The 18438-nt window shown below is 39.8% G+C and overlaps 1 protein-coding gene and 1 pseudogene across 1 annotated transcript; one reads left to right on the top strand and one right to left on the bottom strand.

Moving 5' to 3' along the window:
* Positions 1–3404: 3404 nt before the first annotated feature.
* On the bottom strand, positions 3405–7882 carry LOC137936909 (transport inhibitor response 1-like protein). Its single transcript, XM_068781874.1, has 3 exons — positions 6641–7882; positions 5336–5837; positions 3405–4768 (listed from the first exon to the last, which is right to left on the bottom strand). Exons 1-3 carry the CDS (start codon positions 7204–7206, stop codon positions 3983–3985), a joined length of 1854 nt encoding a protein of 617 aa, XP_068637975.1. The 5' UTR covers positions 7207–7882; the 3' UTR covers positions 3405–3982.
* Positions 7883–10656: 2774 nt separating this feature from the next.
* LOC137937099 (GLABRA2 expression modulator-like) lies at positions 10657–16846 on the top strand (annotated as a pseudogene).
* The last annotated feature ends 1592 nt before the right edge of the window (positions 16847–18438 follow it).

The raw sequence follows: 18438 nt of genomic DNA, 5'->3' as shown, positions 1-18438 counted from the left end.
GGGATCATGATTCTGTGGCAGCTTCAAGTTTCCTGTGGGAGCCATCGGAAAGATTTCCTCTTCTACTGGCCATAAGTTCCAGTTTCGGCCAGAGTCTCATGATGGCTGCTCTCAGTTTATATCTGTTCTCATCTCTAATAATTGGCGATGAGTACGTAGGGGACCATTTCATGGTTGTGGATTGTGATCGTCCCCAGCCGTTGGTGGCATGCCTAGTTGTCAGCATTCAGCTAGCTAAGAAAATACCGAAGATATACAATATAGTGGGGAGCACAAACAAGAAGAAAGAAAGAAAGAAAGAAAGAAAGAAAGAAGCAAATCTCTATGTCAATGGCCGCTCTTGGGCAAATAATGCAGGTTCTGGCAAATAAGCACTCATGTCAAATCACCAGTGGCCTAATCCAACAGGAAAACAATCCTAGCCTTAGTGAAGCCTCTAGATTGTGTTCCAGTCTTCTTTTGACCTTTTTAAAAACATATCCTGCTTTATTGAAAGTTTCTCGGAAGGAGACTAGACACAAACAGGTGGATAACCTGCTGCAGTTTCAGCTTTTCCCCAGATGAAAGAGGAGAATGGTTGAAATGAACAATCCAGCTAGTGAAGAAACATTCACACGCTACTTACCATTAGAAGAAGAAGAAGAAAACATTCACACGCTACTTACGATTAGAAAAACGAAGAAGACGAAGAGAAGAAGAAGAAGATGATGATGATGTGAAACACCCAAGCAGGTTTGGTTCACAACAGATACATAAAAGGCTATAATGGTTTTGCATACCTGCATGTCTTCTTTCTAAAAGTGGGTGGAACGATGATTGGACCCCACTTGGACTATTTTGAAAAGCTGTGTTAAATGTTGATCTCCACATCTGGTTGGAGCTTTCTGGATATTCCAGGTTGGATTAAGATAGGGTAGTCACCCCATTCTTCATTTTTATTATCTTGTCAGCAAATGCTTTCAGATATTTAAGACTACAGTCCTTGTTCAAATGGAGAAAAAGCGTATTGCCTTTCTGTTCATTTAATTAAAGCACAACGGAAGCACTCTTTAGATGAAACTTCATCAAACAGCGATTGGAAAACCAGAAACCAGAATGATTTTCTCGAATACAAAACTGAAACTGCATATCACTGAACTTTGTTTCTTAATGTGCTTCGGTCCTACAGAATATCATTTTCACATCAGTTCGTTTCCTCTGCTCCCTTCCCTTAGTGAGCAATCACAGAAATCAGAATATAGAGTTCCACCAAGCAAAGCAATGGACTAAACCTAGTCAAGAGAGTAATTCAAGCTATTGATATGTACTGGCAGTTCATGTAATGGTCTGCTTTTGTTCCCAGTCTTACCTTTGAAACTTTATGAAGCCTGCAAATGCCTCACAACATCGAGAACGAAGGGCCTCCACTCAGTCCATCACTTAGTGGTGACCCACCTCAGGAATGGTCCCTGCCACTCTTTTGCTACACTCCATGGTGGCGATGCTAACAAGTGGCTACAAAATTTGCGCAGTCTTAGGTTGATCAATCCATTCATGGCCGAGAGTGGAAGCTACAAGTGGAGGTTGACAACAGAAGGGCTTACCACTTCTGTTTGAGTTTATAGGAGAGTGAGTCCAAGGTAGACGATAAACTCCCAAAATGTTAAGGGCAGCTCCCCCTACTAACAAGAGGGCGTGAAAGGGAACGCCTTCCCTTCCCCTCGCCTTAATGAGTTCCATGCATGGTTCAGTGACCCGGTATCAGGAACCAGCTTGGTACACTGAAAATCTGGGCCAACTTTGAATTCTTTAGCATCTATTAAGTTTGAAGGAGACTGAGCCGATTGATTAGAAGGAGCGATTGCTGACAGAAATTCAATCCTCTGCATCATATTTTCAACACTCCCAGTCTGTGTTCATTATCCACATCGAACCGACCGCCGGCCGAAGCATCAGCCATTTCGCTAAAACTCAGACCTGGTTATCAGCAGACGTCGTCTTCAGCTGGAAATGGATGCCCAAATCATAGCCTCGAGGATAAGCTTATTAGGTACTCGATGTAGCCACCTTAAAGTCTTCTTCTGATAAGTTGATTGTCACTCGAAACGCTTGTCTGAGTTCTCTATACTTCTGCTGGCTTACGCCAATGCGACTCTTGAGTGATACGTTTTGACCAGAGCGTGCACAGCCAAAGTGGTTTCTTCTATCTCCCAACGTGACGTGAAGATTATGACATTTTCCAAGTTGGGTTTAATGATCCACTAACAAGGGATTATTAGGCTTTAAATTTCCAGCTCCGCTTTTCATTAAAATATACAGGGTTTGTTCTCGTTGGACTCCTTTTAAGAAGCAAACAAGTAATCAGCGTCATCCCTCAAATCTCAGCACCAATGGCAGAGAAGTGGCGGTGGAAACTGGCTCAAACAGTCGTCCATCAAATCACGCCAAAAAAGTCCACTAAGTGGAACTAAATGTTAGATTTAATTGCAACGTGAGCATTCAATTATTTTATGGTCAGCCATGCTGTCCGGACAGCTCAATAGAATTGTCCACAGTCGGATCGGCGGGTGGAACCCACTCAGAGGCTTCAAACACCGGTGAGTTCTAGAGGTGAAGAAGGTGAAGAAGAGAGAAGCTCTGCATCTCGTCTAGAAGCAAATCCTGCAACATAAAAGAGATGAACAATGATGGAGAAGTGGACCTAAACAGGAAGAAGGCAGTTAGACATTAATGCACGTCAACAACAGATCTCAAGAGGGTCCCAACAGGACCCAGAAGTCAGTTTGGTCGAGTTGCCTCGTCCTCCTCCTCTGAAAGTCTGCTATTGTTGAGTCACCATCGTTTCTTTTGGGGATTAATAAGGGGAAAAGGGCTCAAGATAAAAAAGCTGAGGTGCTCCTCTAGCCTTGGTCATCACTTCACTGTTGCTCCGTAAGCATTCTTGATAAGATCTGGAGGACTCAACCAGCCCTTTTGTCCTTCATATAACAAAACCCAACATCTCCCGCCTTCCCTTTAATGACTGACCCAACAACTAAGCTTATCTACATACATAACGAAGTCTTTGAGTGGATGGTTCATCTACCTTCTCATGCAAGCAAGAGAGAGAGAGAGAGAGAGAGACAGAGCAGAGATGATTTTTTCTCCAGTCAGTGAGATGCATTGGATCAGCAATAATTAGGAAGAATGCAAGTGGGTATGAATTGATATCGACTCCATGCACTTATTTTAAGATTATATACTCGAGAAGCATAAAGAACACTAAAAGGGAACAAGGCATAATAACAACAGGCTGCTTTCCTCGTTTTCCTTTTTCAATTCCTACAACAATTTGTGGAACATTTTGTGTTGTTCAAACAATCACAGCACCAGATAAAAATCATCTACAATTCGAAGAAAGGTGACTAACTTGAGGCTACAAAGGGTAAGAAAGAACAGTTTTCCACTTCATGAATCTCTGACTTGGGAATTTAATTTCATGATGCTTGGAGAGCCGTTTACACCTCTTGCCCAGGCAAATTTAACCAATTTTGGATATGAGAGATCTACAACTCTTCTGGTCTTGAGATTTTAAGTAGCAGATACCTACCCCCAAAGTCTGAGGGAAGCCCAGCCTTGGGCTTTTCTTTTATGATTTGAAAAGCGTGGAAGAAATATTAAAAGATTAAAAAGGCCTACCAATCCAACATCACTTGATCTGCCCCATCACATGATCATTAGGGCCTACGATTCTCCGGTCCATCCCATCAACTGAAGGATTGATCATTTAGAAGGGAAATGCACCACTATAACAGAGATGCCCATGTCGAAGTGGATAAATGACACCAACAGCCCAAACCTGAAAAACAATTAGGCGTGTGGCTTCACCAACAGGGACAAGGAGCAGAGGCCCTCTCCTGACCAGTAATCCACTTTCACCACATTAGAGGTTCATTCAGAATTCACTTTTAGATAACCATGCATATATGGTTGTAACATCTCTCCCTAAGTGGTAAAAACGAAACTACAAGATCTTCACAAATTTAGGGGCATCCTTCCTGGGCCCTGCAAGAGATCGGTACATGTATAATTTCTCCACCAAATCATTATCATCATCTTCAGCTGTTTTTGATACCAAATCATCATCAACCTCCTCTTCAATCACTTCTACGACCAATTGGGGCAACCTCCGAGCCACCTCCTTGCAACCTCTGAGTGATAGCTTACAAGAAGACATCCACAAGAATCTCATGTTGTAATAATGGTGCAATCCGGAGAGCAACCCTTCATCTCCAAATGGGCAATCTCTAATCTCGAGCTTCTGCAAGTTAGCGCAACCTTCTAGCACATACCTCAAGGCATTGTCAGTTTCCCCAGCAAAAGCAACTGACAGTGTGCGCACCAACTTTCCATACTTTCCTATGTATGCAAAGGCCTTATCAGTGAGTAGACCAGAAATAGATAGTCTTGTGAGTTTCTTGCAGTTCATAACTATAGCTCCAAAACCTTCATCCATAGGCTGATCTGTTAAGTGATCAGGCTGGTGTCGGCCCATAATACAGAGACGGAACACAACTAGCTCCGGACAATTCATGGACATGGTAATGACTGCCGCATTGGTCATATGCTGGCAGAAATAAAGAATTGATCTGAGCTTCTTGCAGCCCTTGGAGATTGCGATCAGCCCTACTTCAGACACTAAGGCATCACTGTCCTCACGGGCATCCATAGGAAAAACTCGAAGCTCACGCAAGTCCATGCAAGTTGAGGCCACAGCTTGCAGCCCTTCATCACGTATTGAATCAAGAGCCTGGAGCAACCAGAGTTTTTGTTATGCTAAGTCTTTTCAGACATAGTAGGTTTCGAATCAAAGTGAATGCAATGTTGGATAAGAGCAAAGTATTGTTGAGCATTGGATCAAGGGCATTCAAACAGGATTCATTAAATCAGATATTAATGAGAGATCCTACAAAAATAGAAATATTTAATATATCATATGATAATCAATGTCATAGTCGTATGTTTTATTTAAAAAAGAACTTTTGTTTTTAAACTGGTTGCTAAATCTGCTTCTTAAAGTGGGCATTAGGCCTTTGGTGCCATAATTCAACATCAATTTTTTTTTTTTTTTGAAAGTTGACTACTACCAACACATACACATACACACACACACCCTCCTGATCCCCTAGTGAGACTTGAACACAAGACCTTGCACTTGAAACTCCCTCCCCCCAACCGTTCATTTTTTTATCCACTAAACATGAAAAATGATAAAAGAAACATGTCACTGCCAACATCAAGAACATAGACATGCAACTATTAAACAAATCCAAGGAGCATCAACATGGCAGATCAGTAAAGAAAACAAACAACATACCCAGAACTTCTGGAGCTTATGGCAGTGGAGAATTACAGATCTGATCTGGTCGCTGTTGATATTTGCATAGCTGAAATTAAGTGATGTGAGGTTTGCACAAACTGGAGTAATTGCAGGCAAATAATCTGGTAAGATATCCCTAAACCCCGACAGAGAGGTTATAGCTTTGCAAGTAGAAAAAGCAGTAGAGAGATCCACTTCTTGCTGGTCTTCCTGCCCAGGGTCAGCTGATCTAAAAGAACCTGTCCCAAGATGTGTCAGATGTGGGGCTTGGAGCATCAATCTTTGCAGCTGCCCTACAGAGATTTGCTGATTCAATCTCAGTTTCTTTAACATGGGAGAGCGAGCAACCAGCCTCTCAAGTGATTCAAAATTCACTTCTGACTCAACACAATCAAATGTGAGCGATTCAAGGCATGCTGTAGTCTCAGGGAAACAGGAGATCCAGTCCACATCCTCATCTGTGATTACAGATTCACTCAAATCAAGCACTCGGAGCTGCCTACAGCATTATTTCGAAGAAAAACAATGATATTAGAGGGGCAAAAACCAACAATGTCTTGATGCTTAGCAAGTGGGGAGAAATCTAGACATGCTCACACTTGCAAAAGTTGGACAAAACAAAGTGGAGTTTAGAAACTAAAAGAGAACATTCAGACATTCCCCAGGATAAAAGAAAAGGTCACAATCTTAACTTTAGTATTCTTTCTTTTATCTCGAGTTACTATGGCATAGTTTATGAGGCATATACTCACAGCACATCCGAATCCAGGAATCGGGACAAGAGGGTGAAAAATCTACAGGCTGTGAACCGTGTCACTTGGCATTGAAGTCCAAATGAAATCCCATACCATCACTAAGTTTCCCCAATTCAAAGTACGGAAATGGTTAAGAGGCAGAGACAAGATCCTACATTCTCATTTTTCGGATTTGTTCATCCATAAAAGTGTTGAAATATAAAATGGTCCACGATCATGTCCACCACATAAATGGGTCAAAGAAAAACGAAAAACTACCAAAAAAAGACATGTTTCCAAAATGTTATAAACCAAGGAATTACCTATGACCATGTTGATCAGATAATGTCTCAGTAAGAGCAACAAATCCAATATTTACCCACGCAGATACTGGAAGATCTGCTTCCCCATTTCATGGATCCAGGAAGAAAAAAAAAAAAACACCTCAAATTTAATATTTTGAATTTTCTTCCACATGCAACCTCCAAAAACATAGAGAATACAAACTAAATCTATAGCAATCCAAAAAAGCTTCAGAACGACAGTAGTTCAAGCGCTCAACACTCACCTGCACGTGCTAGCCACCTCCGCGAGACCAATCGTTCCAAAGCCATCACAGCAGATGAGCACAAGCTCCTTAAACATGGGCAACGAGCGCGCGACTATAGAGAGATCTTCATTTGTGACCCTCATCCTTTTCAAGCAGAGGTTCTCCAGGCGCGGGTATGCGGCTCCCATAGCAACAGCCCATGGGCGGAAGAAGGCTCCCCACTTTTCGGGGACTAGGTCGAAGTCAGCAAATCTGGGCTTGCCCTTGAGCACCACAGCCTGGACGCCGGTGAAGCGCTCGATCGCTCTCTGCGGCGAGACAGCATAGCAGTTGCCAATGAAGAGCTCCGAGCGGGTGAGCGCCTCGGTGTGGTACCACGATTTGCAGACGAGGGAAGCTGCGTTGCGGTCCCGGCGGGAGGTGAGGAAGCAGAGCACGCTCTCGAGAACGTTCTCGAGGACCTGATCGGGGCAGGGGGCAGAGACAGACGGTGACTCGCCCTCGCGGGTCCTGGTAGATCCGGTGCTCCCGCTGCCGCCTCCCCTCTCGTCATCCTCGGACATATCCGACCTCTCCTCTCTCATCTCCTCCCTTGCTCCGATCAAATCTCAGCTCCTCATATCCGAATCACAGACCAAAACCTCGAAACCCAGAAAATAATAATTAAAATAGGAGGCACAGCATTTATTCGAAACCCTCCGACATCTCTGACCGTTGGTCTCCAATCCGATGACCCAAACACGTCAGAGCCATCAATCTAACGCCTCAAGAACCTCCATTTCTGAATCAGAAACAAGAAACAGCCCGCAGAGTACTGCAATCTCACGCCAGATCTTTTCTTTTCTTTTTCTCAGGAGGAGAGTCCAAAGCCAAGAGTGAAGGGAAGGCATGGAGAGAAATGAAAGGCGGAAGTTATTTATTCTATTTGGGGGGCTCCCCTCTAGACTCCACTCTGCTGTCTCTCTCCCTGCATTGGGATTCTCTATTTACTCTCTCTCTCTCTCTACTTTCTCGATCTACTTCTGCAATGTGCCCAAGGGCCAACCCCCTTGCCATCTCTCTCAATTATTTTGGGATTTTCTTTAAAAGGCCTTTGCTTATTATATGCTTCAATTATCAATATCTTTTCTCTATTCTATGCATTCAACTCGCCCCTTCAATCTCTATCCTTTTCCCCGTGTTGTCTAGTGGAGAGAAAAAAGAGTGGATGGAATTGAAACCCATTGAAGCTTTGGGAAAATTGCAAGTACTGAATCAACATTCAAGATTCAACTCCTCCTCATTCACCCCAAAAAGAAACAGTCAATTTCTACTACATACTACTACATGCACACCAGCCCACAGCTCATCTAAATTCTAAAGTGCCCTCCTTTCTTTTCCGAGCGTCCCTTCTTGTCTTTGATGGATTGCCTACTCGATCATTTAAAGAATGATGAAATCCACAGCCGAAGGGCTTGGCTTTTCTTTTCATTTCCTTAATTAAGGAATTTTTTTCTTTCTTCGTTTTTTTGTGGATTTTCAATCCTTAACTTTGGGATTTGATTGGTGGGTTAGTTGAGATTTCAGTTCAAGCCCCCATCACCTGAAAGGCAAAACAACTCCTGTAGACTGTCCAATCACTTTCTCTATTCCAAAGCCTGTGTGTGACCCCGCTGCCTCCTTCCCTCCCCTCCGCCGCCGGGATTTCGTTCCAGGGATCAATTACTGTTACAAGTACTTAAACCCTATCATTATTTCTGAGTTAAACTGTTTACTGGCTGTTTAGTTTCAGAGGCAGCGATTAGGGTTTTTTTTTTATCTGCAAGGGTCCACACCGACCTCTCTGGCCAGATGCAAGTGGCCAGTGGCGATATCGTTAATTCGTGAACAAGGGGTTAACTCCGAATTCACATTAATGACACTGGCCCACTTTCCCCAGCTCGGAGTGCGGGTAGATTGTTTTTTTCCAGGAGAAAATGGTGGAGAAGGAATCTTGGTGGGGTATACGTACGCCGGAGGTGTACTTGTCGATGGGCTCCCCCTCTATTTACTAATATGCCACGCACTTTAAGTCAGGCCACGCTGTCACAGTGTTTCTTATTAGAAAAAAGGTACGGTTTGAAGGTACAGACTACGAACTTACACCAGCTGCCACCTCGTGAAGACTGGCCCATGTGCTTCACAACCTATCAAACATATCAGACAATTGTGCCTACAAGCCTAAGCCCAATACCGAGCCCAATTTAAGGAGTTTTTTTTTTTTCTTCTAAAGACTGTGGGGTAGCAGCTTTTTTTTATCCTCATCCCTATCCCTTGAACAGAACCCACATTTGTCTACGCCGGTTGTTTGAAGTTGTTATCCATAGAGGGAAAGGGGAAGGATCAAATCATCAAAGAAGCAAAAAAGAAAAGAAAAGAAAAGGAAGTGGGAGAGGGGAGAGTGTGGATGATGGATCATGGACGCCTTATAGGTCGAATCATCACAACATAAAAATGAAAATGAAAAAGTAAAAAGTAGACTCTGCAGTAAGGCCAATGATGTTTCAGAAGCTCACGAGAAGCCTTTGGTTTACCTCCGGGCATTGAAAGTATGGTATTTATATAATTTATAATAAATTTTATGCGAGAAGATAAATACAACTGGATAAATCGAATGAGATCTTATCCAATAACTAATGGATTATTATACCCCAAACGCATTCTACTTTAGGGACAAAGAGAATGAACTTCGAAAAGGGAGTATTTCAACGCTAGTGAGCTACGAAAAAGAAGAGGCAGAGCAGAATTTGACTCATGGAGAAGGCCAAACCAGTCGATTTTGTAGCAGTTACATAGATTTTGAAACAGCTCACAAAGAGAGAGGCAAAAAACGAGGAAGGCGATCGAATTTTGGCCTTTTGGCCTTCCCAGAGGTTGAAACTGGGAAAAAAGAAGAAGTGATGATTGAAGTACCATCAGACAACAATAGCCATGACCAGATATAGCCCATGAGTGAGTGAGTGCAAAACAAGGGAAAACTAAAAAATCGACAAATTCCAAGATCCCGCGAAAAGAATTTATGCAAATGCCTCTATTTTTCCCAATGAATTCAAATACTCCGCTAAATTCCATTACTGGAAACTGCAAATTCCGCGAAATACCATCACACCTCCTTCTACCTCCATTTCTCTTCCCTTCCTTCTCACTGTTTATGTACGTCTTCTAACACGGTTGGAATCGCACGCCAAGTATTCGCCGAACAGATCCAAATGTCCGCCAAATCAAATCCAATTCTTCCGTAATTTGGCCGTAATCTGTCAATTGACCCCAAAAGCAGCTGCCACTTACCCCGCCTCGCCCGCATCGCAGGGAAGAGAAACGCCCGTCCAGTACAAGATTCTACCCCAGACTAGCAACAGAAACTAGTCTTGAAAAATCGAGGGCACTTTTGTAATTTTTAAAAAGATTTTCACGCTTTGCGGGCAGCACGCAGCATTTGCGGGCGCCTGTCGACGTGATGGGTGGGCCCGAGTAGAGTGGGGGCCCGAGAGCCCAAATGACAACTGGGGCATTTGTTTTTTAGCGGGTGAAGGATTCTCGGACAAGCGGTGACTGCAAAATGTGGGGCCGCCTCTGCGACCAGGGTGGGAAATTTGAAATTTGAAGGCATATACCTGAAGTTATTGGACGTCCAGGATGATCAGGTGGGCAATATCAAATCTATCCGTCCGACGCCTTTGCTTTACGCGCTAGGCGAGGTAAAAAGACAAGAAAGAACGGGCAACCGCTTCGGCGTTCGAACCCAACCGTCAAAACAACCATCCAAAACAAGGAAACGAACGGAGCTACTATCGTTAGATCTTAAATAACAGACGCAAGTGAGACTCTAATTTCTTCTAATAGCAACGCTTCTCATATTCATATCACCTTTGAGGATAAGTTTCTTATGAGTTCGCTTAAACAACGGTTTTTTTCTTCTTCCTGCATTCATTTCTTTCGAGATGAACACAGATGGGGAAGCATCGTCGCCATAAGAGGAGCATCAAGGTGCAGACTCTGAATAAATAAAAGGGGAAGAAAATCCAAAATTTTAAATTTTATTTGGGTATAAGAAACTTCGCCACGGATGGATCCAGAACAAAATAACTCCGAAACGAACAAGAAGTCAGCCGGGGAGCACTCCGATGATTACGCACCCTACCCGCAAAGAGGACTTCAAGGACGTCTTAATCGGATCTTCCCAGTCGGATTCCCCGAAGAATCCGTCACCGCCGGCGACTACTACGCAGAAAACTGTGAGATGGAGACCTGATTTGGCCTTGGGCACATCGGCTGCCCCTGCTGCGACCACGCTTCCTCCAATCCCTACGTTTCGTCGTCGCCTGCACCGGCGTCCTCTTCAGCTCTTGAGACTGCGAAGAGTGAGTTTTTCACTTATTTGATTAAAATATGTGATATTTACTGATTATTATTGCCGGGTTTGGATTTATGAGAATTTAGCTAGAATTGTGCGAATCAGATGAGTTGTTTTTTTTTTTTTTTAGCTTCCTTATGGCGGAGAAAAGATTAACTTCTAGTGGTCAAATATCAATTAGATCGTTCATTTCTTTTTCCTTTCTTTTAGCAGTCGGAGAAAACCTGATGATACGATTCAGAAATTACCGGGCATCTTCATATTTTTCATATAATTTAATTTTGAGATTGGAAATAAAACCTGATATTTTCAGATTTTCGAGACTTTTTGTGATGTCAATCAAATAAATTGTTGATTGGAAATAAAAAAAACCGACATTTTGTTATGCTTTTCTTTTTTTCTTTTTCAAAAGTGTTAGCCCTATTCGAGTGATTAATTAGTCTATTCTTATTAGATACCATGGGAAATGTTCGAGATGTGCTTGGCAGATGGGGAAAGAAAGTGGGAGAAGCGAGCAAGAAAGCTGAGGATCTTGCTGGAAATGTTTGGCAACACTGTAAGTACCAAAAGTTCATATTTTTTATTGAAAAATGGATTAGCGTGGATTTTCTATTTTGTTTCTTAATGATTGTGCTTTGCAGAGAAGAAATGGGAACCTCATTCAGATCACTTTTGCGCAAAAAATAATTTTGCTCTGTTGGCTTGGCTACTTCTTCGTATTAGCCTCTGGAAAAGGATAAAAACTCCCTTAGGAAGGGCTGATGATAACCATGATAGTTATTTATTAGAGGATTAACTACTGTATTTGACCGGTACAATGGCACTAGTTTTAGTTCACACCCAACCTTAATTTCCTTCTTGACTTTTTTTTATCATCTCTCTGCAACTGGGATATGTTGCAATTCAAGAACTTTGATTTCCTTTATGCTGCTTAGCTTCATAATAAATGTGGAAACCCCTTTTTGAAAGTAGGATAATCAGTGAATTGATCCTGCATCATAGATGGGAGGTCTGCTCTGTCTTCCCTTTTATGAGTCCTCAGACATTAAAAGTACTGTCATAAAGTTGGTAAACACAGTATCAAAATGCCATTTTGATCTTTTAATTGTTTATTCTTTTTGAAAGCATTTAATTGTCTATAGGTTTTAGGATATTTGTAATCCATCATTATATTTGCAGTACCTTAGGATTTCAATTTTTTTTTGGTCTGATGCAAGTGTTGGAAGAAGAGAGTGAGGTGTGTCACTGTATTCGAGTCAATTTTTCTATCTTCATGGCTGATGATGTGACTTAACCCACTACGCCAACTAATTAGTAGGCTCATCTTATTTATTTTACACGGCTAATTTTTAAACTTATTATTTTGAAAAGAAATTTAAGCTTATCATAAAATGAAATGGAGACGGAGAAAGTTCTTACTTTTGTAGATCTGTAGCAGCTGAAGAGTGAAGACTGTTCATCACCTTACTTTTCCTTTCATTACCATATCTGCAACTTTGTTTCTGCAATTGCTTTTTACTTCAAGGGAATATAAACCCAGTATATGTTGTTGTTTTATCTGTTACTCTTGATATACTTTATTCAGATGAACTAAATTTCATTGGCTGTGGAGATCAGAAGCAGTTCCATCCCTCTTTAGTCCCTCACATTGGGTTGGTGCCTTATGAAACAAGGAGCTAAAACCATTTCATGCTTTTGCCTAAGTGGGTGTCTGAAGATTCGGGCTCTTTGTCTCCACTGCTTGATACCCTTTTATATGTTGTCTGTTCATAGTTAACATAAACTCTTTATGGTGTGGGAAACTCAAAACTTTCCCCAAATTTTTAGGAAACCTGTCAAGACTTCTTTTTTTGACAAGGGATTACAGCTTTATGGAACCATTTATTTTATGGAAACCTGTCAAAAGCTTTTTAACCTAATATTTTATGGAACCTGTGAAAACTTTATGGAACCATTTCCAATATTTTAGGAAACTTGTACTAAAATTCTTTGGAAATTATTTGAAACTTCATAAAAATAACACAAGAACACAGTTCAATGTTTTTTAAACATATTTTCTTAAAATTATAGGTTAAAAATGTAAAAGACTAACATTCTTAGTTTAAATAAAGTTTTTTGTTTAAGTATAATATGTTGCAATCAGCTAAATATTTTTAATAATACTTGAGAGTTATAATCAATAAGAAATTATTGTTTATTATACTTGTTTAAATCATTTGTATTAGAATCTATTTGAGTATTTTTTATTGATTCTACTTTGTTCTAGACCAATATCTTGATAACTTCTTGTCATTTTCTGTTAAGGACTAGTCCTGCATGGATTAATGAGTATGAAGATCTTGAGTTTATTAGTTGGGAAAGAGGTTTCCTAAGTTGGATAGTCATTTTGGGATGGGTCTTGGACCCAACTTAACATGGTATCAGAGCAGGTACTCATATGTGGGCCTACGCTTAAATTATCCACTTGTAGAACCACAAAAGAGGGCCTATACTTAAATTATCCACTTGTAGAGTCACAAAAGAGGGCCTACACTTAAATTATCCACCTGTAGAGCCACAAAAGAGGGTCTACATGTGAGGGGGAGTGTTAAGGAATAGTTCCACATGGATTAGTGATTACAAAGATCTTGAGTTTATTAGTTGGGAAAGAGGCTTCCTAAGTTGGTTTGTCATTTTGGGATGGGCCTTGAACCTAACTTATAGTTTCCTTAATGTTTCATAAATTTTATTTTGCGTCTCTTACTTATTTCTAGTTTTATTTTGTCTTATAAATTTTATTAACTCCTTTCCCTTATCTGTTTCTTAATTTCTTTTCCATTTCGTTTTCCTATTTTGGTAACTATGATCCTGTTTTCTTATTTTGTTGCTCTGTCTTTGTCTGTGTGTTGTCTTGTTAATGGTCATATCATCTTTACCGTTAAAAAATTTATGCTAATGTTTGGATGTGATATTGCAGTTGTCAAAAACAACATGGTGCAATATATTAAATCTATAACTAGAATGGAGCCTCTTATAATGGAGGAGAGCCAAAATTATGGAATAGAGCTGTCTATAGCCGTCCTTTCATATCCTTCTACAGCATTGTGTGCTCAACATGAAGGAAGTTGAAAAATCTTTATTTCTTCAGTTTTCAGCTCACTCCTTGTTTATTGCCTGGTTCATTAAGTCAAATGCACTTGAGTTCCTGCAGCATTCGTTTGTTTAGTTGTCATTTTTAATTACACTATTTTCACCATTGTAACCAAGAAACACAAGATGGCTTGAAATTTTTGTCGCAAATATTTATAAGACTAAAGGAGCTGAAATTCTTTAGCATCATGTGAAAAGTCTTTGCTGTCAGGTTGGTTGTACTGAGTTTGCTATCCATATTCTGTGTCTTGAAACTTTTTTATATCTATAGATTACTCAAGCTTCTACTTTTGCTAGACTTGTTTTATTTATTGCTCATGGATACATGCATATATACATCTTGTGATTAGTTATTCAGCTATACATGTGATATTCGACAATATGCGTATCCTTTCACTGTGATAGAAGCCTAGTTCCATTTTGGGAGTTTCCTGGCTTCTGAATGTATTTGCCTCATTAAGAAAAGAAAAACTGTTCTGTTCTTGAGAGCCTTATGATATTTACAAAGTAAAGATAGATAGAAGTTATTCTCTGTTTGTCTGCACTGCATGTTGCACAACCTTGATCCCTTTTCATGAACACATGCCTCTTGGATGATTTGACTACATTTTTTTTTAGCACCAACATTGATGGACTTTCATGAAATCAGTGAAAACAGCCCCAAGTGTTACTGATGCTGCCATGGGAAGGATCGCTCAAGGAACAAAAGTGCTAGCTGAAGGAGGCTATGAAAAGATCTTTCAGCAAGCATTTGAGACAGTTCCTGATGAGAAACTGTGGCAGTCATACGCTTGCTACTTATCCACATCTGCTGGCCCTGTCATGGGAATTTTGTATTTGTCCAACGAAAAGCTTGCTTTTTGTAGTGACAATCCTCTCTCATATAAAGTTGGAGACCGAACTGAGTGGAGTTACTATAAGGTATTTGGCTTTTACATACTCTCTCTTTTGATTAGGCTTCTGTGTGGTAGTCTGGAGATATTTTACTTTTGATCTTGTTTTTCTATTTTTTATGAATGAAAAATGGATTTAGTAAGGTTAAAAAAATCTAATTTGTATTTGTTAAAAATTTGAAAATGGACTTAGCAATGTTAAAAAAGCAATGTGCCTCTACCCACAGAGCATTCTCTGTAAATCATGTGTTGAAGCAGTAGAAGTCAATCTTAATATTTGGCTTTTGGTACCATTGGGTCCAAGATGATGTTTAGAATAATAAAAAGTTAATAGCTTGAATGTAAATTCTTCTGAATTGAGGTTCTCAAATGAGTTTCCATGGTGTGACTTGGGCACTTGGCTCAATGGTCACATGAGGGGGTTTCTAGTATGAAGTTTTGGTTCAAGTATGACCAGGGTAAATGGTTTCAATATTAAAAGAAAAAAGAAAATCCATGTTTGGCTTAAAACTCAAGAAAATTAACAGTTGAAAAGACAGACCTTTCAGTATGAAAAGAAATCGGTGATATTTCCTAGAACAGAAAAAGGAATTTAGAGAACTTACTATTAATAGGAATGGAGTCTGAGACATGAAAGCTGCTGTAAGTTATGAGCACTGTGACATTACTCAAGGGGAGATGAATATCTGACAATTGAAGGAACAGTAGAAGTAGGCAGAAAATGCACCAAATACTCCATCTTCTTTGAGATTTGAAGACAAGATATCACATGAAAAGGCTCTCCATGTGGCCGTTTGGCTCACTCTACATAGGCACAGGCAATGGGAGAATTTAGATGGCAATGAAGAGGGATGATATTTGTCATGACTTGAATGTCCAAAAAAGGATGTGGAAAGCTCCTATCTATTTTTGTTCTTGACAGTCAATGGAGAAGATTAACTCATCATATTTATGTTGGTGTTGACTGAAGTAATTTACATGTCAGGCAACTCTGGGCCAACAAATATTAAATCTAGAAAGGATAAAGTCATGTTGTGGTTTTATCAATTCCTTATTTCTTCTGTTGCTTTTTGTGTCATGAGAAACTCTGGCTTTCTTGTGGATTTCAATTTAGAGCTTTTCATTAGTATATAATAAAAGGTGGTAATGGTATTACTGTAAATATAATAAAATAATGTTCTTGTAAACAAAGTAATTTTTCTAAAGTAAAAGGAAAAGTTGAAAGTAGTCAAGGCTGGTTGAATTTGGGTCCAACCGCCTTTTTTCTCTTAATAATCTTTGATCTTTTTTTCATAATGTCAACTGTTTTACACTTCTCTATCATATTTAGACTTGCATGAGATAATTGATACCGTATGACTTGGTTTCGCGTCTTCTTTTAAATATTTCTTGTTACTTTACAGGTCGTGATTCCTATACATCAACTGAGATATGTGAATCCTTCCGCAAGCAAAGTTAATTCTGCAGAAAAATACGTCCAGGTTATCTCTGTTGACAACCATGAATTTTGGTTCATGGGGTTTGTGTCCTATGATAGTGCTGTGAAATGTCTACAGGAAGCTCTAGCAGGCCGAGGGACCCAATCTGTGTGAGTTAGGCCGTGCTATCGGATCAACTCAATCTCACAAGATGTGGTACTCGTTGGAATGGCGTGTCTGTTTGAGTATCTGCAATGTCCATACAAGTAAAAATTCGTTGCTTTGGGTGGATCACAATTTTCTTCTTGTAATGGTGAAACAGTTCATCTTATCTTGTGAGATACCATTTGTCAATCTGTTGTACATGTACTGTCTCTCCTGTTTTCTTCTAGTTCAATAAGGGCTAATTTTGGGTTGCTTACTCTGTTTGTATTTAGCATGGACATGTTCGGAGTAAGGTGTGAGTACCATCACTTCCTGCTTATCACTGTCCAACTAGGCTCTCCGACCTAGAACCAGAAGGCAACACAACTTAGAACCCACAGAAGGCTGATCAACAACTACTCAGCTGCAATTACTTTTCTCAACAAGTTGAGATGATGGACGATACAAGGCTGGACTCGAGCTATAAGGTCTCTCAATAGGTTGATTTTACAATACTGGCACAATAAAATTTATATCCCATCCTATTTACTTACTTTATATAAACACTCAACTAGTTCTTAATTAATATAAATTTTAAAATTGAAGGTTCAAAACAAATTATGGATTGGTTTATAAATTGGGGAACACATTTAAAAGCAGCATAAAACAAATACTGATTTCAAAATTCAAACCCTCGATGATCTGAACAAATAAATTTGATTTCAAAGTAAATTTGAATTTATTTGATCAAGTATAATCAATTTGATTTTACAGTACATGCATGTAAATATTTAGATTTTAAAGATTTGGTTATCAAAACTATGCAAATGCTCTTCAAATCTATTTCCTAGAATAAATAATATTTGGATTTCAAAATTTGAGGATCTATTTTGGCTTGAATTGAAGTTTTGAATTTGTTTTTGCACTTCTTCTAGTTCATATCATTCAAATGCAGTTTGGTCATTTGAATGTCTTCTATAATTGGCTCTTCCTCTTTCTTGAGTCATCTAGCTTCTTTGCACTAACCCTTCATACAACGACATTTCCCCTCCTCTTCTATGATAAAATGCAAAAATAATCTCACAACATTTCCCCTCCTCAGTAGGTTTGGCCATTGTCAAAGATCTCCTGAGCCTACCAAACTGTGATACTAAAATCATAACCTCTTTGTTGGAAGACAAAAGGTTGAATGACACATTTGTAATTTGTTTTATATTTTTAGCCTTTATATCTAGCTCTCCTATCCAAGGGCATGTATGTAATTCTTGAATGATGGATGCATATAAAAAGGCTCTTAGGGGCAGGATTAGTGTAAGATGTTCACCCTAATCCTCATACCCTCTTTCCAATCTCTTGAACCTCGTCTCTGTCTTCTCTTCCGCTCTAACTCATTCTACATGAATTATCTCTCCTTCCTTTTCTTCTTCTCATCTTCTCTCCTCCTTTCTTAACCTTCCTATAGTAAACTAATGAGATCCTAAGAACCCTCATGGTATCAGAGCATAGGCCTTAGGATCCCGGGTTAATTTTTCTTCAGCTAATGAAACTTCATTACAAGTCTTCTAGATTTAAGCACAACGTGGATTACTTGATCATGAAGTCATCTTCCTCGTATCTCAGTTTAAGCATGACGTCTTCTCCCTCAATTTGATGAGACTTTGTTACAACTCATCTGGTTTTCTTCTTGGATTTGTTCTTTGTGTTTTAGTATAAACATTGGGACGTTACCAAATGCTCAAGCCTACCAGATCGAAGCCCGTATTAATTCATGCAAACTTTAAAAGAGGTTGGACCTTAGTCAATATGAAACAAAGGTACCATTGTTTCTAATAAGAGGTAGGAACTCGATTCTTCCTTTTT

This window comes from Aristolochia californica, unplaced genomic scaffold (genome assembly GCF_029961685.1).
Source record: "Aristolochia californica isolate CCGP_79_NKW_82.1479 unplaced genomic scaffold, dmAriCali1.0.hap1 SCAF_7, whole genome shotgun sequence".
Taxonomy (NCBI): Eukaryota; Viridiplantae; Streptophyta; class Magnoliopsida; order Piperales; family Aristolochiaceae; genus Aristolochia; species Aristolochia californica.
This window is presented reverse-complemented; position numbering and strand designations above follow the sequence as displayed.

What these genes read in the sequence shown, in the direction of transcription:
- LOC137936909 (XM_068781874.1), bottom strand. Translation starts at nt 7,206, where the DNA reads ATGAGAGAGGAGAGGTCGGATATGTCCGAGGATGACGAGAGGGGAGGC. An exon ending in GAGGTGGCTAGCACGTGCAG is followed by an intron (nt 5,838 to 6,640) that starts GTGAGTGTTGAG and finishes ATAATGCTGTAG; the next exon opens with GCAGCTCCGAGTGCTTGATT. An exon ending in ATAAGCTCCAGAAGTTCTGG is followed by an intron (nt 4,769 to 5,335) that starts GTATGTTGTTTG and finishes TGGTTGCTCCAG; the next exon opens with GCTCTTGATTCAATACGTGA.